Below are 25,531 nucleotides of genomic sequence, written 5' to 3' on the forward strand. Positions count from 1 at the left end.
TAGAATGTTGTCCCACTCCTCGTCATTTGCTGTGCGAATTTGATGGATATTGGCGGGAACTGGAACACGCTGTCGTACACGTCGATCCAGAACATCAATGGGTGACGTCCGGTGAGTATGCAGGCCATGGAAGAACTGGGACATTTTGAACTTCCAGGAATTGTGTACAGATCCTTGCGACATGCATTATCGTGCTGAAACATAAGGTGATGGCGGCAGATGAATGGCACGACAATGGGCCTCCAAGATCTCGTCACGGTATCTCTGTGCATTCAAATGCCATCAATAAAATGCAATTGTGTTCATTGTCCATAGCTTATGCCTGACCATACCGTAACCCCATCGCCACCATGGGAGACTGTTCACAACGTTGACATCAGCAAACTGCTCACTCACACGACACCATACATGTGGTCTGCTGTTGTGAGGCCCGTTGGACGTACTGCCAAATCCTCTAAAACGTTGGAGGCAGCTTATGGTAGAGAAATTAACATTAAATTCTCTGGCAACAGCTCTGGTGGACATTCCTGCAGTCAGCATGCCAATTACACGCTCCCTCAAAACTTGAGACATCTGTGGCATTGTGTTGTGTGACAAAACTGCACATTTTAGTGGCCTTTTATTGTCCCCAGTACAAGGTGATCATGCTGTTTAATCACTTTCTTGATATGCCACAACTGTCAGGTCGATGGATTATCTTGGCAAAGGAGAAATGCTTTTTAACAGGGATGTAAAACAAAAATGTGTGCCCCAAATTTGAAAGAAATAAGCTTTTTGTGCATATGGACAATTTCTGGGGTATTTTATTTCAGCTCATGAAACATGAGACCAACACTTTACATGTTGCGTTTATATTTTGTTCAGTGTAAAAGGCATGTAATGATCTAAACCTAACCCAGCTAGAGACTAAGCCTACACCGCCCAACCCTAAAGATCCTTCAAAGTCCACTCTGATTTGGTCTTATTTTAACAAATACACCAGAGAAATATGTTTCCACTGGTGTCTTCGCCAAAGACATTAGTGACCATTGCCCAGTTGTTTGTGTTACAACTGTGAGAATACAAAAATCGAAGCCTCGTGTCATCACAAAGAGGAAGTTCAAAACTTCAGTGAACAGGCTTTTTTATTTTAGTGACCTTTGATTGTATTTCAGCTATCCCTGAACCTGATTTAGCTTTGAGCCTTTTTGCAGATGTCTTCAATAGTATTGTATTCATGCTACCTTAAAAAAAATTAAGGGTAGAAGGTAGATCAAATGCCTGGTTTTACTCAGGAATTTGCAGTCATTCATAAAAGAGATGATGCTTGGGTCAAGACCAGGACAGGCTTTGGCCCAGACTGGCAAGCTTTTAAGCAAATGAGGAATCATTGTGTAAGACGAATCGGAAAGGCTAAATCTGATATTATTGAACCGCTCATTCGGATTGGGATCGCGGCTAAATTCTGAGAAACTTTCAAGTCCCTGTATGGTTTTACTTCCTCCTCTCTGCCACAACAAATTAATTCAGACACTGGCCTCATTACGGGAAAAAATGCCAGAATTGATGCATTTAATCTAGGCCTAACCCCATTTAGTCGACTGGTTGATTGTTTGGTCAATAGGCTGTTGCTCGACTGAGATTTCTTTAGTCGAGCAGTAGCAAAAAAAATAAACACTATCATTGTGTACAAGACACCTGTCTGATTTGCGCCTGTCTTAGTGGACTAATCCATTGTGGAGGCCATGGGGATGACATGTGCTACTGAAATTGTATATTGTTATTTACATAAGAACAATGGTGCAAAACTAAAAATATATATATATCATTTTATAACAAATGCACTTTCTCCCCAGTTTGCTGTTCTTAAACATCAGTGCGCTGTTGAATTGGCACCTTTTCCTAGTTGCTATGTGCATAACATAGAACAATGTGGCAGGGGCAGCAGCTGAGTTAAGAGATGAGAAAACAGCTCTTACCTTATTTGTCTAAGAAAAGTGAGGAGAGAGGAAACGCCAACTTAATTTGGTCTATAATCAACAGCCTAACTGTTAAATGTGTCTAGCTTTATAAATCATCCATAGACAGTGCATTTGGAAAGTATTCAGACCTCTTGACTTTTTCCACATTTTGTTAACGTTATAGCCTTATTCTAAAATGGATTAAATAGTTTTTCACCCCCCTCATCAATCTACACACAATACCCCATAATGAAAAGGAAAAACAGTTTTTTATACATTTTTGCAAATGTATATTAAAAAAAAAGTATTACATTTACATAAGTATTCAGACCTTTTACTCAATACTTTGTTGAAGCACCTTTGGCACCAATTACAGCCTAGAGTCTTCTTGGGTATGACGCTACAAGTTTGGCACACCTGTATTTGGGGAGTTTCTCCCATTCTCCTTTGCAGATCCTCTCAAGCTCTGTCAGGTTGGATCGGGAACGTCGCTGTACAGCTATTTTCAGGTCTCTGCAGAGATGTTCGATCGGGTTCAAGTTTGGGCCACTCAAGGACATTCAGAGACTCGTCCCGAAGCCACTCCTGCATTGTCTTGGCTGTGTGCTTAGGGTCATTGTCCTATTGGAAGGTGAACATTTGCCCCAAGTCTGAGGTCCTGAGTGCTCTGGAGCAGGTTTTCATCAAGAGATCTCTGTACTTTGCTCTGTTCATCTTTCCCTCGATCCTGACTAGTATCCCAGTCCCTGCCGCTGAAAAACATCCCCACAGCATGATGCTGCCACCACCATGATGCTTGGCATCCAAGCCAAAGAGTTCAATCTTGGTTTCATCAGACCAGAGAATCTTGTTTCTCATGGTCAGAGTCCTTTAGGTGCCTTTTGGCAAACTCCAAGCGGACTGTCATGTGCCTTTTACTGAGGAGTGTCTTCCGTCTGGCCACTCTACCATAAAGGCCTGATTGATGGAGTGCTGCAGAGATGGTTGTCCTTCTGGAAGGTTCTCCTGTCTCCACAGAGGAACTCTCTCTACTGACAATTCCTTTGACCCCATGTCTTGGTTTTTGCTCTGACATGTGCCATCAACTCTGGGACCTTATATAGACAGGTGTGTGCTTTTCCAAATCATGTCCAATCAATTGAATTTACCACAGGTGGACTCCAATGAAGTTGTAGAAACATCAAGGATGATTAATGGAAACAGGATGCACCTGAGCTCAATTTCGAGACTCAAGACTGTAAACTCTCCTTCCAGACTCACATCAATCATCTCCAATCCAAAGTTAAATCTAGAATTGGCTTCCTATTTCGCAACAAAGCATCCTTCACTCATGCTGCCAAACATACCCTCGTAAAACTGACCATCCTACCAATCCTCGACTTCGGCGATGTCATTTACAAAATAGCCTCCAATACCCTACTCAACAAGCTGGATGCAGTCTATCACAGTGCCATCCGTTTTGTCACCAAAGCCCCATATACTACCCACCACTGCGACCTGTACGCTCTCGTTGGCTGGCCTTCGCTTCATAATCGTCACCAAACACATTGGCTCCAGGTCATCTACAAGACCCTGCTAGGTAAAGTCCCCCCTTATCTCCGCTCACTGGTCACCATAGCAGCACCCACCTGTAGCACGCGCTCCAGCAGGTATATCTCTGGTCACCCCTAAAGCCAACTCCTCCTTTGGTCATCTCTCCTTCCAGTTCTCTGCTGCCAATGACTGGAACAAACTACAAAAATCTCTGAAACTGGAAACACTTATCTCCCTCACTAGCTTTAAGCACCAGCTATCAGAGCAGCTCCCAGATCACTGCACCTGTACATAGCCCATCTATAATTTAGCCCAAACTACTACCTCTTCCCCTACTGTATTTATTTATTTTATTTATTTTGCTCCTTTGCACCATATTATTTATATTTTAACTTTGAACTTTCTTCAAATTACAAATCTACCATTCCAGTGTTTTACTTGCTATACTTTATTTACTTTGCCACCATGGCCTTTTTTGCCTTTACCTCCCTTATCTCACATCATTTGCTCACATTGTATATAGTCTTATTTTTTTCTACTGTATCATTGATTGTATGTTGTTTTACTCCATGTGTAACTCTGTGTTTTTGTATGTTGTCGAACTGCTTTGCTTTATCTTGGCCAGGTCGCAATTGTAAATGAGAACTTGTTCTCAACTTGCCTACCTGATTAAATAAAGGTGAAATAAATAAATAAATAAAAAATGTCGAGTCTCATAGCAAAGGGTCTGAATACTTATTTAAATAAGGTATTTCAGTTTTTACTTATTTTTTTTAATAAATTTGCTAACTTTTCTACAAATCTGTTTTCGCTTTGTCATTGTGTGTAGATTGATGAGGGGGAAAAAACGATTTAATACATTTGAAAATAAGGCTGTAACAACAAAATGTGGAAAAAGTCAAGGGGTCTGAATATTTTACGAATACACTTAAAGGGGAACTGCACCCGCTGATTTGGCTTTGTTTTTTGGCTTGCTCCTGAAGAAATGTTGGCGGCCATGACATAAGCCAAACGTGAGTTGGCTTAGTGGTGTGGTATAATGTGGGTGTTTCTTGGCTCTGCATCCATCCATGACCAGGGGATCAGTCTGGCACACAAATGTGCACTTGTCTAACAGAAAAACAGTCAACAATTGTCATCATCCCTCAATTATAAACATAGCTCAAGAAATAATGTCATCTCATTTGGAAGCTAATTCTATGCTTTACGGATTTAGATTCAGGCTGGTGACGCTGTTACATTATGCAACCTACTGTGACATGTTTTATGTCCCTGGGTTGGTTTGAGTTTGTTGCTGCTAGTTAGTACACTGTTGTAGTCAGACATTAGTTAGCTAGTACCACCATAGATGCATCCCATATTTATTCGTGCCTCTCAGAGGCTGTGACTGTTTCGTCTAAGTTACACTAACTTAGTGGCATGGAAATACGATTACATTGCTAAAGTAGGCAAATAATTAGTAGGTAACAACTTTGTCGTATTATGTCGTCAAATTTACTTTAGAGAGATGGCAATGTTGTCATTACTGTTACTAGCAAAGTTCGTCAAAAATACCTAGCAATGCTAAAGTTATACTGCACCTAAAGTCAGTCTGGCGACATCACAATCATGACGAAAGATTTTCCTACTAATTATTTGCCGGCTTTTGAAATTGTGTTTCCAAGCCATATCTGAGTTGTATTGAGGTAGGCTAACCTTAAGCAGCTAGGTAACGTTATTAGGGTAGCTAGCTAGCTAACGTCAGCGATAATGATTATTACATTTACATTTTAGTCATTTAGCGGACGCTCTTATCCAGAGCGACTTACAGTAGTGAATACATTTCATAATACATTTTTTTCCGTACTGGTCCCCCGTGGGAATCGAACCCACAACCCTGGCGTTGCAAACACCATGCTCTACCAACTGAGCCACACGGGACATAGACTGCTGGTTATGTATATGATTTACCTACTGGTATACTCACCACCACTGGGGACCAACGAACTCCAACCACCTATTCCGCTGGATAGGATCCTTTGGCAGGGCATGCCGACCACGATCCTTTGAACGTGTTGGAGGCGACGTAACATAATGTAACAGAAACAAGGGAGCCCCATTCAATGAAGGGAAGCAAAGTGGGTGGAGGGGTGACTTGCACGTGGAGCTTGGCAAAAGGGGGCATGATTTGTTGACATAATTGTAATCCAAAACCCAACCTTAAATTACTCTTGATGCACTGAGGTTCCAAAATGTGTTTTAGATGAGACCGATTGTATGACTTAAAGGATCCTATTTACACTTTGAAGTCCATTTTGACACTAGAATAAATGTTTGACTCAATGCCACATAGGCCGTTTTCAAAGGGATTAGTTGTTTTTAGGCTTCTGCTGTGGTAGGATCAGAATGCCCATGTCTTCACTGTCAGCTCTGTGCTTGTCAGGGCAGGGGAACTGGGAGAGCGGGCCTGATGGGACAAACAACATGGCAGGGAAATCACTCGGGACATTCTGTTCTTACTGACTGACTGGCTGGCTGGCTGATTGACTGACTGGTGTGACTGACTGACAGGCTGACTGACTGGTGTTAGTGAGGAGTTATTCTCACCTGCCCCGGCCGTATCCTGAACCTGAACAGGCCCTTTGCTGTTGAACAAGTCGTTTAGTCACTTCAAAAGATGCATCGCTGTGCTAGAACTGAACTGAAACCTATTATGAGTCATGCATTCAAAGTAGGCCTACATTAGCATTCTCTTTCTCTGTTCCCTTTCTCACTTTTTACTTTCTATACTTTCTATTTTTACACTGTTTCGGGTTTAGGTGTGCGCGCACACATGCAATTTTGTACCTTTTAGGTATTGTTAACCAGTATTGCATTTGCTTCCTGTATATAACACAGGTTAGGATACGGACTGTAGAAAGAGGGTGTTTGTGTGAGTCTAATCCCTATCGTTAGATGTATGCTGTGAACCTCTTAGGGTGGCCCTATGTGTTGTCAAAACATAAAACACTTACAGTGTAACAGGTCAGATAAAACACTTACGGCCTCCATACGTTCCCTCTGTTCTCCCCCTCCTAATCCACGGTTAGCCTGTCCAGGCAGAGATTTCTCTGAGAGCCCACTGAGTGGTCATCTTTTGGCTGTGTCCCATATGGCACCCCATTCCCTACTACTTTTGACCTCGGCCAATAGGGAATCCCATAGGGTTCTGGTCAATAGTAGTGCACTAAATATGTGATAGGGTGCCATTTGGGACACAAGCGGTGCCTCTGATTGAACCGTTCCCATGCATGGAAGTTATTATTAAACTGTACCGTCACATCAAGTGCAGGCAGCGAAAGGAAAGAGAGCTGCAGGCAGACCAGGGGGGCAGTTTTAACCTTGGAGCACAGACTGAGGCTCAGCCAGGGCAGAGGGGAAGAGTGAGGATGCGCTAGAGGTCACGACCTCCCCGTAGATACACCCCGCTTGTTTATGTAGCTGCTCCAGACCCCCTCCCTCCCTCCCTCCCTCGGCCTTCTCAATCAATGTACTGCACACAGCTACAGTGTAGACTGTACATGCATTATAGCACACCCATAATAAGTATTTCTACAGCTCTCTCAAATGCATGCATGTGCATAGTGTGTACGCACAGCACGCTCACACACACAGCAGGGGTGCGATAACTTTTCTGTCACGCAGTGTCAAGCTCATTCGACACCTTTCTTTAAGCTACTCTCAGAGAGTGCTGCTGCACATAAACAGACCTGATGAGGATCAGTCATTTTGTTAATGCAGCATTCTCCTTCAAACCCGGTCTCAGTGGGTGTCGGGGCTTTAAAAAAAACATATCTGTTGTTCTGCTTCCCGATCGATAGCATAAGAGGTGTTTAAATTGAGCTCAACACTGCTTTCTATGAATTTTAGCAGAACGTAGCTCTTTGCTTTGCCTCTTTTCTCTGCAGCTGCAGGTAGTCTTAGACCTGCAGAGAAAATGACTATACTTTGAGTGTAAGTTTTAGAAACCTAATGGCTTGCTCAGGGGCAAAAAGCCTTGTCATTTCAGTTGAACCATCAGTAACTACACTTTTGCAGAGAGAATTGACCTTGCTGGAGGTTGGTTGGATCACAGGCCGTAATGTCAGAGTGACTTTATGTGCACTGATTGACTCATTTCAAAGCATCCGTACTGTGTTTGAACATGGCGCCAAAGGCAATTAAGAGAAACCGCTGTGCTAGCTGGTGCCTTGACATTGTCAGAGGCAGAGGACATGGAAGGCTGCATTTAAGACAACTGGGTCGTGTTCTGTAATGGAGAAAAGGTATTGAAACAGGGAGCTACTTAAGTACCTGTCTAGTGAGAACATAGAATTTTTGTTGCCAAACGTTTTGCTACGGTGTGCACTACTGAACACGACCTTGGATAGGATCGTTCTGTAATGTCTTGTTTTCTTTGGTGCTAAGACGTGTTGACTTGGCATGTTAGCACCAATCGTGTAATACAGTAGTCTCTTCCACTCTACTCTCAGAATGTTTTTATAGTTCAACTTCATACTGTGAAACGTGTAGATTGACAATGACGAACTCACAGTAAAGTGTCCCTCTTGGCTCTTTGTGTAAGAGACATGGGGCTCTTTTTGGGTGACCTTGTAGGACAGAACATATGCTCGGATGAACACGGTCCGCTCAGCTCCTAATGCTGCTGTAACATAACAGACATGTCAAAGGTCTAGTTCAGGACAAACTGCATTAGCCTCTGGGTGAAATCCCACTGGTCGGGTCTTGATTATCATTGATGGTGATTGAATATTGACCCTGGCCTCCTGCATAGCTGAATCATAGCCTGGAAGGGGACACATCCCAATAATACCAAGCAGCAGCATCCTTTCCTATGGCCTATTTCCTTGTGCTCGCTGATTTAAACAGACTTGATGGAGTTAGGCTAAGCAGCATGGCATGGATGAAGCAGAAACATTTTCCCGTGTTGCTTGTAGGCCAGCAGTCCTGTCGAATCAGTGCAGGGTTACAGTAAGTACATTGCAAAGGAAACCCTGAGAGTATTGGTATGAAGCCTCGTAGTGTCTTTGTGTCTGCAACAGGGGAGTGTGCTGCGTTTGGTGTCAGGCTGGGGGAGGATGGCAGGACTGTAATTGTGGCACTTCTCTGCTGGAATGGCAACCCTGTCATTGTGGTGCTGGCAACCCCATAGAAAGACGAAGAGTAACGTTATAGTACTAATGACTCATCATACTGAAGGATGGAAATAGCCTTTTTCTATGCCAAGGCTTTGTATCTATATACAATATGGTGTCTACATGTGCATGTTATAAAAGTGGTCGATGGCTGCAATATGATTTGATTATGTCCACTCTTTGCTCAGATGACTACTAGCAGTCATATAGTGGATTATATGTGTTGCATTTGGTGATAGAGGTTGTAAGCTTTAGTTGAAACTGTCTTTAAATTATGTTTATTTTCTTTTTATACCACCCTCTGTTGGTGTGACTTGGACCTTTGTATGTTTAGGCTTCTATTTGTTTCTATTGACAATTTTGGTAACAGACAGCCTTTGCACAGCGTCTAGAAAATCAAATCAAAGCGAAACACCACTGTCATCATGGAGAGAGACAGCCCAGTCAGGAACAAAACTTTCTATTCTAAGCTTTGAGAATGACACTGGGAAGATAGCCTATAAGTTGATGTCCTCTTTTTCTGTCCCTCTTTGTCTCTGTCTCCTCTTTGTCCATGGCAGCTCCTGGAACTGTTTGACAGTGAGGACCCCCGGGAGAGGGACTTCCTGAAGACTGTCCTGCATCGGATCTACGGGAAGTTCCTGGGGTTGCGGGCTTTCATCAGGAAGCAGATCAACAACATCTTCTTGCGGTGAGTGAATAGTGAAGCGCCCCTCGTTCACCGGAACAAACAGCAGGGCATCCTTCAAAGACCCACACAGGGATCCTTAAAACTGGGTTCAAACCCCCCGCAGCTCAGCCCATAAAAAGTCCATGGCCGTATTCATTAGGGCCTTCGGTAGCAAAACGTTTCGCAACGTAATAGAAATGAGCATTTCTCATTGGAAGAGTTCAGGTAGTCCCGCTGTGTTTCAGTCCATTTTCCTCCGCTTGTTGCCTAATGAATACGACCCTTGTGTTTTTCTCCAGTTGGCTCCTTTTACAATGCCACCACTGACCACCACCTCCTTTCAAACCGGAACCACCCGTATGTCTCTGAAAGCCCACACCTGTCAGTTAGTTTCCCCTCTTCTTTCTGTCAATGCCCTGGCTGAGAAGGGGAACTGTACTGCTGTGAGTGTTTCCTTGGCAGGCTTTCCCTGCCATGCTCTTTTAGACAGAAACAGCAGCAGCGGCTTGGGGACAACTGATAGATAGTCTTGATAATTTCCCATCTATGTCAGACCCCACAGCACATCTGTTGTCAGTGCAGAGGAAATGTCCTTTGGTCATAGGGTCAAAAGTCAAATGGGATTCTCATAAAGGATAGTTTCAGACTTTCTAGATGCAGTACTATGATGACAGTAGAGTCATTATTTTGGATTGCAATGATGTTGAGCTTTTCTCAATCCTTCGGGCTCCACTCCTAACTCTAAACATAATGTCTCATCTCAAGTGACGACCACTAGCAAAACTGTACCTCCATTCACGTTATGAGACACAGAAGCACAGCAGAGAGTCCTGTTGCTGTGGTTACAGAGAAACGCTTTACTCCTTGTTGATTGAGGGAGGGGCCCACTCAACGCTGACCATCTGCCGCCAGGATTAAAAATGCCATCGGAGGGCATTCAAGTGCTCCATTCGAGCCGCCATACCCACTGCACGGTCTGACTGGCAGGGCAGTACCAACGGCTTCCAGACAGCCCAAATGGGTCATTCAACAAAAAAATAATCATTGTTTGGGGGGGGTGGGGGGGCTCTGTTTGGGCTGCTCTGCTTTCTGCAAATGAGGTGGGGGGGGTTAGTTGGGTTAGGAGCGCTACAGTGGCTGAGCACATTTCACAGCTTTTACATGTTGTGATTCGACTCAGTGAGCATCAAAGTCAGCAGAGGGTGCCATTTTAGCCTTCCTAATGCACTGTCTCTCTCTCTCTCTGCTCCATTGTGTCCAATCAGAACCATACGCTCCGGTAGTCTCTGTGTAGTCATTTGAAGTTTGATGATGGTGTGTGTTTGTGTTGTCTGATTCTGGTAGGTTCATCTACGAGACCGATCACTTCAATGGAGTGGCCGAGCTCCTGGAGATACTGGGGAGGTGAGTCCAGAGGTTTTTGTGGTGTGATTTCAAGCATGCATCGACAGCATCAACATATAGCAATGTTATCAAGCATCTTTGACTCTAGCTGCATGTTGCACAAAACTGCAGTAGCACAGCAAGCACATGACATTGTATTAGGTGGAACTAGGACATGAAACCTTGTACACTCACTCGGGCGCTTCCTGTTAAAAGAAAAATGAAGCTTTATTATTTTGTTCCACAGTGAAATGTCTCCCTGGTTCTACCTATGAATACTCATCTCTCTCTGCCTCTCAGACCGCCCACCCGTGTGTGTGTGTGTGTGTACAGTCTCTCATGCATGCGTGTTTGCCTCTCAAGGCGATGATTGGAGTGTTGCATTTGTATATCTGCAGCATCATCAATGGCTTTGCACTGCCGTTGAAGGCGGAACACAAGCAGTTCCTGATGAAGGTGCTCATCCCCATGCACACCGGCAAAGGGCTGGCCCTGTTCCACGCACAGGTAACCAAACACCTAATACAAGATCAATAAATAACACATTTTAACAATTTGCTTTAACTACTCTCTCTCAGTAGTCAACCGCTCTTCTATCTAATCTGAGACATGTAACTGGTATTATGTGGGTTTAAAATGAATTACAGGTCAAATGTTATACAATATTATGACATAGTAATTAGCTTAACTACCCGTTTGTTCTGTCAGGTCAGTCTTTTTGAACAGTAGGTGATGTAGAAAGAAGCCTGTGTAAGCATAACTCATGAGCTAAAATGAACTGTGCTCTGAAAAAAGCCTTGGATAACAGTGCCATCTAGAGGCCGTATTATACACTTGAAAGCTCTGATAGTGTTGTATGCACTGAGTGTTCAAAACATTCCATTACATAGACTGACCAGGGGAAAGCTATGAACCCTTATTGATGTCAACTGTTAAATCCACTTCAATCAGTGTAGATGAAGGGGAGGGGACCGGTTAAAGATGGATTTTTAAGCCTTAAGACAATTGAGACATGTATGTGTGCTATTCAGAGGGTGAATGGGCTTTTGAACAGGGTATAGTAGAAGATACCAGGTGCACCGGTTTGAGTGTGTCAAGAACTGCATTGCTGCTGGATTTTATAAACTCAACAGTTTCCCATGTGTATCAAGAATGTTCAACCACCCAAAGGACATCCAGCAAACTTAACATAACTGTGGGAAACATTGGCGTCAACATGAGCCAGCATCCCTGTGGACCGCTTGACACCTTGTAGAGTCCATACCCTGACAAATTGAGGCTGTTCTGAGGGCAAAAGGGGGTGCAACTCAATATTAGGAAGGTGTTCCTAATGTTTTATACACTTGGTGTATAGTACACACCACATTGGAATGTGTCTGTTAAGTACGTAAGCTCACTTGCCTGTTCTTTGTCCTTTCAGCTGGCCTACTGTGTTGTCCAGTTCCTGGAGAAGGACCCCACCCTCACCGAGCCGGTACTCTAACTAACTAACATTCCTTACATTCTACTATGGAGACACTAGGTTCCCATAAGAAAAAGTAATATATGGCTATATATATATGTGTGTGTGTGTGTGTGTGTGTGTGTGTGTGTGTGTGTGTGTGTGTGTGTGTGTGTGTGTGTGTTCACTACCGTTCAAAAGTTTGGGGTCACTCAGAAATGTCCTTGTTTTTGAAAGAAAAGCACACTTTTTTGTCTATTAAAATAACATCAAATTGATCAGAAATACAGTCTAGACATTGTTAATGTTGTAAATGACTATTTTAGCTGGAAACGGATGATTTTTAATGGAATATCTACATAGACGTACAGAGGCCCATTATTAGCAACCATCACTCTAATTGATCATTAGAAAACCCTTATGCAATTATGTTAGCACAGCTGAAAACTGTTGTTTTGATTAAAGAAGCAATAAAACTGTCCTTCTTTAGACAAGTTGAATATCTGGAGCATCAGCAATTGTGGGTTCGATTACAGGCTCAAAATGGCCAGAAACAAAGACCTTTCTTCTGAAACTCGTGTATTCTTGTTCTGAGAAATGACGGCTTTTCCATGCGAGAAATTGCCAAGAAACTGAAGATCTCGTACAACGCTGTGTACTAGTCCCTTCACAGAACAGCGCAAACTGTCTCTAACCAGAATAGAAAATATAAATGGACTGACAGGGAGACATAGTGGAGTGGTAATGCGCATGCAAGCAGTTGCTCCTTACGCCACTTGGGTACACCTCAGCATCCACCGAGAGGCTCTTGCTGCCAAGGGAATGCCTGACAGCTTGAAAGACGTTTTGGACACTACAGTGAAAATGCTTAACTTTGTTAAAGTAAGACCCCTGAACTCTCGTGTATTTTCTGCACTTTGCAATGATATGGGCAGTGACCATGTAACGCTTTTACAACATACAGAAGTGCGCTGGTTATCATGGGGCAAAGTATTGACCCGTTTTTTTAAATTGAGAAACGAGCTTAAAGTTTTATTTACTGACCATAATTGTCGCTTGTCTGACCGCTTGCATGATGACGAGTTTCTCACATGACTGGTCTATCTGGGTGATGTTTTTTCTTGCCTGAATGATTTGAATCTAGGATTACAGGAACTCTCCGCAACTAAACTCAGCAAAAAAAGAAACGTCCTCTCACTGTCAACTGCGTTTATTTTCAGCAAACTTAACATGTGTAAATATTTGTATGAACATAAGATTCAACAACTGAGACATAAACGCAGTTCCACAGACATGTGACTAACAGAAATGGAATAATGTGTCCCTGAACAAAGGCGGGGTCAAAATCAAAAGTAACAGTCGCTATCTGGTGTGGCTACCATCTGCATTAAGTACTGCAGTGCACCTCCTCCTCATGGACTGCACCAGATTTGCCAGTTCTTGCTGTGAGGTGTTACCCCACTCTTCCACCAAGGCACCTGCAAGTTCCCGGATATTTCTGGGGGTAATGGCCCTAGCCCTCACCCTCTGATCTAACAGGTCCCAGATGTGCTCAAAAGGATTGAGATCCGGGCTCTTCGCTGGCCATGGCAGAACACTGACAGAACGAGCAGTATGGCTGGTGGCATTGTCATGCTGGAGGGTCATGTCAGGATGAGCCTGCAGGAAGGGTACCACATGAGGGAGGAGGATGTCTTCCCTGTAACGCACAGTGTTGAGATTGCCTGTAATGACAACAAGCTCAGTACGCTGTGACGCACCGCCCCAGACCATGACGGACCCTCCACCTCCAAATCGATCCCGCTCCAGAGTACAGGCCTCGGTGTAACGCTCATTCCAGTTTCCTATAGGGAACAAACAGTGCTAGCTTCCTCAAACATTTATTTTTTTCAAAATCATCAATAGCTCATATTGTACCAAGGTAAATAGCATGTCAAATACTGTTGGTTTGTTGACTAAAGACAGACAGATAAAATGAAAGGCTCTTCCTTGGAACTAAATGTCATCTGTTCAATCCTCAGGTGATTCGGGGGCTGTTGAAGTTTTGGCCCAAAACCTGTAGCCAGAAGGAGGTATGTCTGTCTGGCTGTTCCGGTCTGTTTCTCTGTTATGACTGCCAGATTACACCGCACACTGGAGCAGATACTTGTAAAAAAAAGTGTATCGGCATCTCTTGAGCATCTGTGTGCTGTGATGTACCTAGGTGATGTACCTAGGGGAAATCGAGGAGATCCTGGATGTCATTGAGCCCACCCAGTTCAAGAAGATCCAAGAGCCCCTGTTCAAGCAGATCTCCAGATGTGTGGCCAACCCCCACTTCCAGGTACAGTCTTGACTTCCAACTTACTTTTAGCTCCTTGTGGAAAGGAAGTTGGCAAAGGGCCTCAATAAAAGTGCATCTCCAGCATACCCTTATCGTTTTAAAAGCGAATTTGATCATTAGAAAACCCTTTTCCAAGTATGTTGGCACAGCTGAAAACTGTTTTGCTGATTTAAAGAAGTAATACAACTGGCCTTCTTTAGACTAGTTGAGTATCTGGAGCGTCAGCATTTGTGGGTTCGATTACAGGCTCAAAATGGCTAGAAACAAAGACCTTTCTTCTGAAACTCGTCAGTCTATTCTTGTTCTGAGAAATGAAGGCTATTCCATGCGAGAAATTGCCAAGAAACTGAAGATCTCATACAACGCTGTGTACTAGTCCCTTCACAGAACAGTGCAAACTGGCTTTAACCAGAATAGAAAGAGGAGTGGGAGGCCCCGGAGCATAACTGAGCAAGAGGACAAGTACATCAGAGTGTCTTGTTTGAGAAACAGACCCCTTACAAGTCCTCAACTGGCAGCTTCATTAAATACACTGCTCAAAAAAATAAAGGGAACACTAAAATAACACATTCCTAGATCTGAATGAATGAAATAATCTTATTAAATACTTTTTTCTTTACATAGTTGAATGTGCTGACAACAAAATCACACAAAAATAATCAATGGAAATCCAATTTATCAACCCATGGAGGTCTGGATTTGGAGTCACACTCAAAATTAAAGTGGAAAACCACACTACAGGCTGATCCAACTTTGATGTAATGTCCTTAAAACAAGTCAAAATGAGGCTCAGTAGTGTGTGTGGCCTCCACAGCCCTGTATGACCTCCCTACAACGCCTGGGCATGCTCCTGATGAGGTGGCGGATGGTCTCCTGAGGGATCTCCTCCCAGACCTGGACTAAAGCATCCGCCAACTCCTGGACAGTCTGTGGTGCAACGTGGCGTTGGTGGATGGAGCGAGACATGATGTCCCAGATGTGCTCAATTGGATTCAGGTCTGGGGAACGGGCGGGCCAGTCCATAGCATCAATGCCTTCCTCTTGCAGGAACTGCTGACACACTCCAGCCACATGAGGTCTAGCATTGTCTTGCATTAGGAGGAACCCAGGGCCAACCGCACCAGCATATGGTCTCACAAGGGGTCTGAGGATCTCATCTCGGTACCTAATGGCAGTCAGGCTACCTCTGGCGAGCACATGGAGGGCTGTGCGGCCCCCCAAAGAAATGCCACCCCACACCATGACTGACCCACCGCCAAACCGGTCATGCTGGAGGATGTTGCAGGCAGCAGAACGTTCTCCACGGCGTCTCCAGACTCTGTCACGTCTGTCACATGTGCTCAGTGTGAACCTGCTTTCATCTGTGAAGAGCACAGGGCGCCAGTGGCGAATTTGCCAATTTTGTTCTCTGGCAAATGCCAAACGTCCTGCACGGTGTTGGGCTGTAAGCACCTGTGGACGTCGGGCCCTCATACCACCCTCATGGAGTCTGTTTCTGACCGTTTGAGCAGACACATGCACATTTGTGGCCTGCTGGAGGTCATTTTGCAGGGCTCTGGCAGTGCTCCTCCTGCTCCTCCTTGCACAAAGGCGGAGGTAGCGGTCCTGCTGCTGGCTTGTTGCCCTCCTACGGCCTCCTCCACGTCTCCTGATGTACTGGCCTGTCTCCTGGTAGCGCCTCCATGCTCTGGACACTACGCTGACAGACACAGCAAACCTTCTTGCCACAGCTTGCATTGATGTGCCATCCTGGATGAGCTGCATTACCTGAGCCACTTGTGTGGGTTGTAGACTCCGTCTGATGTTTTGGTCACTTTTGAATGCTGACGGTGCTTTCACTCTAGTGGTAGCATGCTACCACTAGAGTGAAAGCACCGCCAGCATTCAAAAGTGACCAAAACATCAGCCAGGAAGCATAGGAACTGAGAAGTGGTCTGTGGTCTCCACCTGCAGAACCACTCCTTTATTGAGGTTGTCTTGCTTATTGCCTATAATTTCCACCTGTTGTCTATTCCATTTGCACAACAGCATGTGAAATTTATTGTCAATCAGTGTTGCTTCCTAAGTGGACACTTTGATTTCACAGAAGTGTGATTGACTTGGAGTTACATTGTGTTGTTTAAGTGTTCCCTTTATTTTTTTGAGCAGTGTATTTCTACTACATTGCATTTTAGTTACTGTTTATACATGCCACATATTTATTTATATCCTGGATTCTTGACATACAGTAGCTCACTAATATATCTACTACTATACATTTTATTCTTAGTATATCTTGTGTAAATTAATCCGGTGTACACTCAGTGGCCAGTTTATTAGGTACACCCATCTAGTACCAGGTCGGAACCCCCCCCCCCCTTTGCTTCCAGAACAACCTGAATTCTTTGGGGCGGGGACATGTTGCTCAATTGGTATCAAAGGGACCAAACATCTGCCAGGAAAACACTCCCTACACCACCGCCACCATCCTGTACCGTTGACACCAGGCAGGATGCCATGAAATCCTGACTGTCATCAGCCTGATGCAACTGGGATTTGTCGGACCAGGCAATGTTTTTCCACTCATCAATTGTCCAGTGTTGGTTATCGCATGCCCACCGGAGCCCTTTCTTCTGTTTAGCTGATAGGAGTGGAACCTGGTGTGCTTATCTGCTGCAATAGCCAATCCGTGACAAGGACCGACGAGTTGTGCGTTTCGAGATGCCATTCTGCATACCGATGTTGTACTGTGCCGTTATTTGCCTGTTTCTGGCCCGCCTGTTAGCTTGTACGATTCTTGTCATTCTCCAGGAGGACGACCGTTAATGAGATAATGGAACCGGCACGCCTGGCACCGATGATCATTAATTTGCCCGTTCTAACAATAAAATGGAACAGTAACTCATTGCCTTGATACCTGTCTGCCTGCTTTATATAGCAAGCCACGGCCACGTGACTCACGGTCTGTAGGAGCGAACCATTTTCAGTGAACGGGGTGGCGTACCTAATAAACTGGCCACTAATCGTATATACGTATAGATTGCATTTGGATTACTGTTAGTGTTAATTGGATTCGTTCCGACATTTCTTGTGTATTTATTTATTTTGTTGTGTACTTGTTTGACATGTTACTGCATTGTTAGGAGCTAGCAACAAAAGCATTTCGCTGCACCCGCTATAACACAATACCTCATGACAATACAAAAAAAATAATTTATAAACTTTTTCTAATTTATTAAAAATAAAAAACGGCTTTCACATTTCCAAGTATTCAGACCCTTTTACTCAGTACTTCGTTGAAGCACCTTTGGCAGCAGATACAGCCTCATGTCTTCTTGGGTATGACGCTACAAACTTGGCACAACTGTATTTGGGGAGTTTTAACCATTCTTCTCTGCAGATCCTCCCAAGCTCTGTCAGGTTGGATGGGGAGCGTTGCTGCAAAGCTATTTTGAGGTCTCTCCAGAGATGTTCGATTGGGTTCAAGTCCAGGCTCTGGCTGGGCCACTCAAGGACATTCAGAGACTTGTCCCAAAGCCACTCCTGCATTGTCTTGGCTGTGTGCTTAGGGTCGTTGTCCTGTTGGAAGGTGAACCTTCGCCCCAGTGTGAGGTCCTGAGTGTTCTGGAGCACGTTTTCAACAAGGATCTCTGTACTTTGCAGCATTCATCTTTGCCTTAATCCTGACTAGTCTCCCAGTCCCTGCCACTGAAAAACACCCCCACAGCATGATGCTGCCACCACCATGCTTCATCGTAGGGATGGTGCCAGGCTTCATCCAGACGTGACGCTTGGCATTCAGGCCAAGCTGTTCAATCTTGGTTTCATCAGTCCAGAGAATCTTGTTTCTCATGGTCTGAGAGTCCTTGAGGTGCCTTTTGGCAAACTCCAAGCGGGCTGTCATGTGCCTTTTACTGAAGAGTGTCTTCCATCTGGCCACTCTACCATAAAGGCCTGATTGGTGGAGTGCTGCAGAGATGGTTGTCCTTCTGGAAAATTCTCCCATCTCCACAGAGGAACTCTTGAGCTCTGTCAGAGTGACCATCGGGTTCTTGGTCACCTCCCTGACCAAGACCCTTCTCCCCCGATTGTTCAGTTTGTCTGGGCGGCCAGCTCTAGGAAGAATCTTGGTGGTGTCAAACATCTTCCATTTAAGAATGATGGAGGCCACTGTGTTCTTGGGGACCTTCAATGCTGCAGAAATGTTTTGATTCCCTTCCCCAGATCTGTGCCTCGACACAATCCTGTCTCAGAGCTCTATGAACTATTCATTCGACCTCATGGCTTGGTTTTTGCCCTGACATGCACTGTCAACTGTGGGACCTTATATAGACAGGTGTGTGCCTTTCCAAATCATGCCCAATCAATTGAATATACCACAGGTGGACCCCAATCAAGTTGTAGAAACATCTCAAGGATGATCAATGGAAACAGGATACACTTGAGCTTAATTTTCGAGTCTCATAGCAAAGGGTCTGAATACTTTAGACATATTTGCATATTCCATTACAGTCAATGGTAAGTGATGACTCAACAAAATGTGACAGCCAATTTTCGCTGTAACGAAACAAAATATTTATAAAACGATTTTGTGAATAAACTACCAGCACAGAAACAGTGAAAGTAAGGCCACATGTAAAAATGGGTGAACTTAATGTTACTGTCATTTGTGAAGACTGCCAGCCCAGCTCATTTCCTCTTGATCCCAACAGGTAGCAGAGCGAGCCCTCTACTTCTGGAACAACGAGTATATCCTGAGCCTCATTGAGGAGAACATCGACAAGATTCTGCCTATCATGTTTGGTAGCCTGTACAGAATCTCCAAAGAACACTGGAACCCGTACGTACTCCACTCTCAGGTTCTCAACCCATTGCCCTCAGGGTAAAGCAGTAACAAGTAACAACGCAATGCTTAATACTGAACTCTTAACTATGGTTGGGGTTTTAAGTTTTCTGCGATATCCCTCTAACTGTATGTATGACAAAATGGTATTGCTTTATTAGGGCGTAATACAAGTTTGTGTTTTTCTAGTTATCCAATCCTAGCATTGCTACTGTAGGATTGAGTGAGAGCCAGTGAACATCTCCGGATGTGTTTAATTCTGGCTCATCTCCGGATGTGTTTAATTCTGATGCCATTATCCCCTGTATGTTTCCAGGACAATTGTAGCTCTGGTCTACAATGTGCTGAAAACCCTGATGGAGATGAACAGCACGCTATTTGATGAGCTGACAGCCTCCTACAAATCAGACAGACAGCGGTGAGTGAGCTCCTCCAGTTCATATATTCATTTTAGTTCTTCAGTCTAAACAAACAGTGTGAGCAAACTAGTACAATATATAGTAAGGGATTGAGTTGGGAAACAACTCTGGCTTGTTTGCTTTGTACAACACATAATACATTGGATTACATTACCTCTGTTAATTACCCATTTTCGAGGACAGTCAGTCCTTCAGTCCCCCTCTGTACCTAAGGTCTGAAATTGGTGTGTGTGTGTGTGTGTGTGTGTGTGTGTGTGTGTGTGTGTGTGTGTGTGTGTGTGTGTGTGTGTGTCCAGGGAGAAGAAGAAGGAGCAGGAGAGGGAGGAGCTGTGGAAAAAGCTAGATGAGTTGAAGCTGAGCGATGCGGCAGCACTGGTGCAGAACAACAGCCACGGGCTCCAGAACGCTGCCCAAAACAACAACAACAACAACAATCACCACGACAACCAGGAGAAGAGCACCGCTATCTCCGCGGACCATGAAGACCCCGTTGTTGCCATGGATACCACGGAGGGTGTTGAGGTTGTCACAAGTGCCAAATGACACAGGACTCCATTTTGTACTCCGTAACAGTTTCAAGGCCGTCTCAGAACTGTCAGGGAGGGGCTTGGGGGTGACGGGGAGGAGGGGTCTGAGAAAATAGCAACAAAAAAAGAAACCTCATCAGTATGTTCAATCTATATACAGTAAAACTATTTCAAATGCCAGCAATTGTCCTTTGGCAGAAAACGTATATTTCAATTTAAGAATATTTTGGGATGTTACAATGTGGCCACAGTATATTGGTAAACTTTTTTGTCTGATCAAAGAATTTATCCTTTCACATTTACTTTCTTAACTGAGAAAAGATTTTTGTGATATTCAATGTATAAAAAATATGAGGGGGGGGGGAAATAATGACTTGAAAATAACGTTTCTGATTGTGCTGCACTTAGAGAAGCTAAATGGCTATTTTAAGATTTGTCTTTTGTATGTGCTTTCATCACTGCTCCCAACACGGTTGCAAACTTAAGCGAATAGGGGTTCAGGGGGCGAGCTTTAGGGGGTGGGTGGGAGACCGTGGAGACAGGAGTGTGTTCATAGTCCCTACATAGGAGACCTGAGTGAATGTCACTATCATGAGGTCTCATGTTTTTGGGTGTTTAATATTCTTATCTGAATACATGATGCTGAATGTTATAGCTGTTATTATAACACATTCAAAACCTGCAGCCATAAAACCTATTTACAGTAAGTATTTGAAATGAGCTTAGTTTAGAGAAACAAATGATGAAATGGTCACAGATTTAAGTACGTATAACATATTTTTCCAGTCTAAATAGAGAATCGATTAATAATTAAAAAAGCTGATGTAGAAAAAAGAAATGAGCCATATATTTTTTTTCCAGAGTATTGTTAAAGACAGATGTTGATTTTTGAAACCAGGTGGTGGCAAATTGTCTGGTTTCTGCAGATGGCTGGATGCAGTGTGTGCGTGTATGGGGGAGTTTGCTTTAACGTGAGTGTCTGTTCTCTATTGTAGGTCCAGTCTTTTCTGATGCCTTTCTGTCAGAGTGTATGTACCATTCCAATCTCTGTGATATACAACTGTGTGGGGAACCTGTTTTGTAATGACAGACCTTATCTAGGTTTTGAACACCATCAAAATAAAGTCTACCTTATGTTTCTACTCAAAAAAAACATGGGTATGGCTCTCTTTTTCTTTCGTCTTGAGTAGCAGCAACATTTTAAGTCACTAGATGGCCCCAGAGTTTAAAATTAATATTGTGTGTCGGAGTTGTAGTATCCTAATTTAAAACCCTATTTATCAAAAGTGATATAGTTTCTTAAAGAATTCAAAGCCAGCACAGGTTTCAGATTTTGTTGCCTTAAAGTTTCCTTTTAAAAATATTAATTTAGGATTTTTCCACACTGATCTTCTACACAACCTTCACATTTAAAATGAAAACATTTTTAGAAAATGTAAAATTGAACATTTTATAAAATGTTTAACGGATTTTATTTTTGGAAAAGTGAGGCGAGCAAGCAAAGTTTTTACAATGTAGTAGACAAGTCTTAAAATATCATAGCATCCTTAGTTCAACACCTAACGGCTTAATCAATCGATTTTAGCCTCTTGTGGAGGCTAGAAGAAGCATAGTTCAGACTTAATCCGAGTGGAAGTTGTGTATCTCTACTGGAAACTTGAAGACATATTTTTCAGATGTATTTTTGTTGAGAAAAGTAAAAAGGGGCATTTAATTAAATTTGTACAGCCTTACAAATAGTAAACCGGAATGTCTTGATTGCAACAGTTTCCTCAGAGGTTGGGATGTAATCTGTAATCTTTTTTTGAGAAGATTTAAAACGGGCAAACCGCAGTAATCCCCATCACTTTTTCTGTAAAAACTGAAGAAAAGGGCTAGAGAAATGTAACCACTGAAATTCATAGACAGATCTATGGATGCAAGGTCTGACCATGTCAAATTATTGTTTTAACCCTGTTTCGAGGCTACACAATGTTTGTTTAATTTTAATTTGTTTACAAACATTGGAGTAAAACAAGTTTATAATTTGGGCTCTGATGGGGTACGGCGGTTGAATTAAGATCATGAGGCCTTTATAAGAATCAATGGATACATACCATTATTTAACAACTACAGATTGTCCCTTTAAATATTACACCCCAAAATGTGGACTATAAAGTGTAAAAGGGGGAAAGGACAAATTATTTGAATACGTTGGAAAAGTGTCTTCATATCAAGATAATTTGATAACGTGACAATCTACAGTATGTACTGCAGGCTGTGTACCTGAATAGTGAGACGCTCACACGAAATAGCCTATCTGTAGCTACTCGGGTACAGAGTATTTATAGCATGCCCATTGAACACAGCGAGAATAAAGACTCCTGCTTAAAGCAGTCCACACATCAGAGAAAAAACTTCAGAGCCTGACCAAAGAATCCCATAATAATTATCTTCAGAGACAGCGGCTGTGAGAAGAGAATACACATGATAATTGAGCAAGCAAAGGACATGTCACGTTATGCTAATTAGGAAGTATGAGGAGACAGACACGAACATGTGATCCAATGCCACACATATTTTGCTTTTGCTGGCTATTAAATGTTGAGGTAGAGTCAGATGTCTTCAAGTTTCGTGAGGTGATTTACCCTTTCCTGAAATGTTATCAAAAATGATCCTTCTGAACTCATCTGTATACACAGTTGTGGGTGGGAACAGCACTGTCTCCTCCAAACTCGTGCCCGTTGCTGACATACATTACCGTCCAAAAGTTTGGGGTCACTTAGAAATGTCCTTGTTTTCCATGAAAACATACATGAAATGAGTTGCAAAATGAATAGGAAATATAGTCAAGATGTTGAAAATGTTATAAATAATGATTTTTAATTGAAATAATAATTGTGTCCTTCAAACTTTGCTTTCGTCAAAGATTCCTCCATTTGCAGCAATTACAGCCTTGCAGATCTTGCATTCTAGTTGTCAATTTGTTGAGGTAATCTGAAACGATTTCACCCCATGCTTCCTGAAGCACCTCCCACAAATTGGATTGGCTTGATGGGCACTTCTTATGTACCATACGGTCAAGCTGCTCCCACAACAGCTCAACAGGGTTGAGATCCAGTGACTGTGCTGGCCACTCCATTATAGACAGAATACCAGCTGACTGCTTCTTCCCTAAATAGTTATTGCATAGTTTGGAAATGTGCTTTGGATCATTGTCCTGTTGTAGGAGAGAATTGGCTCCAATTAAACGCCGTCCACAGGGTATGGCATGGCATTGCAAAATGGAGTGATAGCCGTCCTTCTTCAAGATCCCTTTTACTCTGTACAAATCTCCCACTTTACCACTACCAAAGCACCCCCAGACCATCACATTGCCTCCACCATGCTTGACAGATGGTGTCAAGCACTCCTCCAGCATATTTTCATTTTTTCTGCGTCTCACGAATGTTCTTCTTTGTAAGAAATCCAGCTATGTCCTCCGATGAACCATCAAACAGGCAAAGCGTCAATACAGGACTAACATTGAATCGTACTACACCGGCTCTGATGCTCATCGGATGTGGCAGAAAATTACAGACTACAAAGGGAAGCACAGCCGCGAGCTGCCCAGTGACACGAGCCTACCAGACGAGCTAAATTACTTCTACGCTCGCTTCGAGGCAAGTAACACTGAAGCATGCATAAGAGCATCAGCTGTTCCGGATGACTGTGTGATCACGCTCTCTGTAGCCGATGTGAGTAAGACCTTTAAAGAGGTCAACATTCACAAGGCCGCAGGGCCAGACGGATTACCAGGACGTGTACTCTGAGCATAAGCTGACCAACTGGCAAGTGTCTTCACTGACATTTTCAACCTCTCCCTGTCTGAGTCTTTAATACATGTTTCAAGCAAACCACCATAGTCCCTGTGCCCAGGAGCACTAAGGTAACATGCCTAAATGACTACCGACCCGTAGCACTCATCGTCTGTATCCATGAAGTGCTTTGAAAGGCTGGTCATGGCTCACATCAACACCGTTACCCCAGAAACCCTAGATCCATTTCAATTTGCATACCACCCCAACAGATCCACAGATGATGCAATCTCTATTGCATTCTACACTGCCCTTTCACACCTGGACAAAAGGAACACCTATGTAAGGAACACCTATGTGAGAGTGCTATTCATTGACTACAGTTCAGCATTCAACACCATAGTGCCCTCAAATCTCATCACTAAGCTAAGGACCCTGGGACTAAACACCTCCCTCTGTAACTGGATCCTGGACTTCCTGACGGGCCGCCACCAGGTGGTAAGGGTAGGTAACAACACATCTGCCACGCTGATCCTCAACACGGGGGCCCCTCAGGGGTGTGTGCTCAGTCCCCTCCTGTACTCCCTGTTTACTCATGACTGCATGGCCAGGCATGACTCCAACACCCTCATTAAGTTTGCCAATGACACAACAGTGGTAGGCCTGATCACAGACAACAATGAGACAGCCTATAGGGAGGTCAGAGACCTGGCCCAGGACAACAACCTTTCCCTCAATGTGATCAAGACAAAGGAGATTGTTGTCGACTCCAGGAAAAGGAGGACCAAACGCCCCCATTCTTATCGACGGGCTGTAGTGGAGCAGGTTGAGAGCTTCAAGTTCCTTGGTGTTCACATCACCAACAAACTAACATGGTCCAAGCACACCAAGACAGTCGTGAAGAGGGCACAACAAAACCTATTCCCCCTCAGGAGACTGAAAATATTTGGCATGGGTCCTCAGATCCTCAAAAGGTTCTACAGCTGCACCATCGAGAGCATCCTGACCGGTTGCATCACTGCCTGGAATGGCAACTGCTCGACCGCAAGGCACTACAGAGGGTAGTGCGTATGACCGAATACATCACTGGGGCCAAGCTTCCTGCCATCCAGGACCTCTATACCAGGCGGTGTCAGAGGATGGCCGAAAAACATTGTCAGACTCCAGCCACCCTAGTCATAGACTGTTCTTTCTGCTGCCACACGGCAAGCGGTTCCGGAGCGCCAAGTCTAGGACCAAGAGGCTTCTTAAAAGCTTCTACCCCCAAGCCATAGGACTCCTGAACATCTAATCAAGTGGTTACTCAGACTATTTCCATTAAAAACTCACTAAATCTATCGACAAAGTCGATAAGTTGGCAACACTGAATGGAAAATTAAATAATGCATCAATCTGTGGCGTGATTTGTTGAATCAATTCATCTGACATAACAAAAAGTACATTCCATTGCATGAGCCACATCAGTTAGCATAATTTCAATCAACGTTCTACATTACCATGGAAATGTACACTTGGGTTAACCTGTCAAACTGCCAGAGTCAAGC

The 25,531-nt window shown here is 43.7% G+C and overlaps 1 protein-coding gene across 1 annotated transcript in view; it reads left to right on the forward strand.

Moving 5' to 3' along the window:
• The window catches only part of LOC106607584 (serine/threonine-protein phosphatase 2A 56 kDa regulatory subunit), a 158,114-nt gene extending 136,750 nt beyond the window's left edge, over window positions 1-21,364 (forward strand). Inside the window, exons 5-13 of the mRNA XM_014204662.2 lie at window positions 9,187-9,317; window positions 10,641-10,700; window positions 11,078-11,186; window positions 12,100-12,153; window positions 14,142-14,192; window positions 14,324-14,443; window positions 19,135-19,262; window positions 19,582-19,683; window positions 19,981-21,364. Of these exons, the coding sequence (XP_014060137.1) occupies window positions 9,187-9,317; window positions 10,641-10,700; window positions 11,078-11,186; window positions 12,100-12,153; window positions 14,142-14,192; window positions 14,324-14,443; window positions 19,135-19,262; window positions 19,582-19,683; window positions 19,981-20,227 (1,002 nt within the window). The 3' untranslated portion in view covers window positions 20,228-21,364. The remainder of the gene's footprint in view (window positions 1-9,186; window positions 9,318-10,640; window positions 10,701-11,077; window positions 11,187-12,099; window positions 12,154-14,141; window positions 14,193-14,323; window positions 14,444-19,134; window positions 19,263-19,581; window positions 19,684-19,980) is intronic.
• Window positions 21,365-25,531: the final 4,167 nt, after the last annotated feature.

This window comes from Salmo salar, chromosome ssa06, assembly GCF_905237065.1.
Source record: "Salmo salar chromosome ssa06, Ssal_v3.1, whole genome shotgun sequence".
NCBI classification, from domain to species: domain Eukaryota; kingdom Metazoa; phylum Chordata; class Actinopteri; order Salmoniformes; family Salmonidae; genus Salmo; species Salmo salar.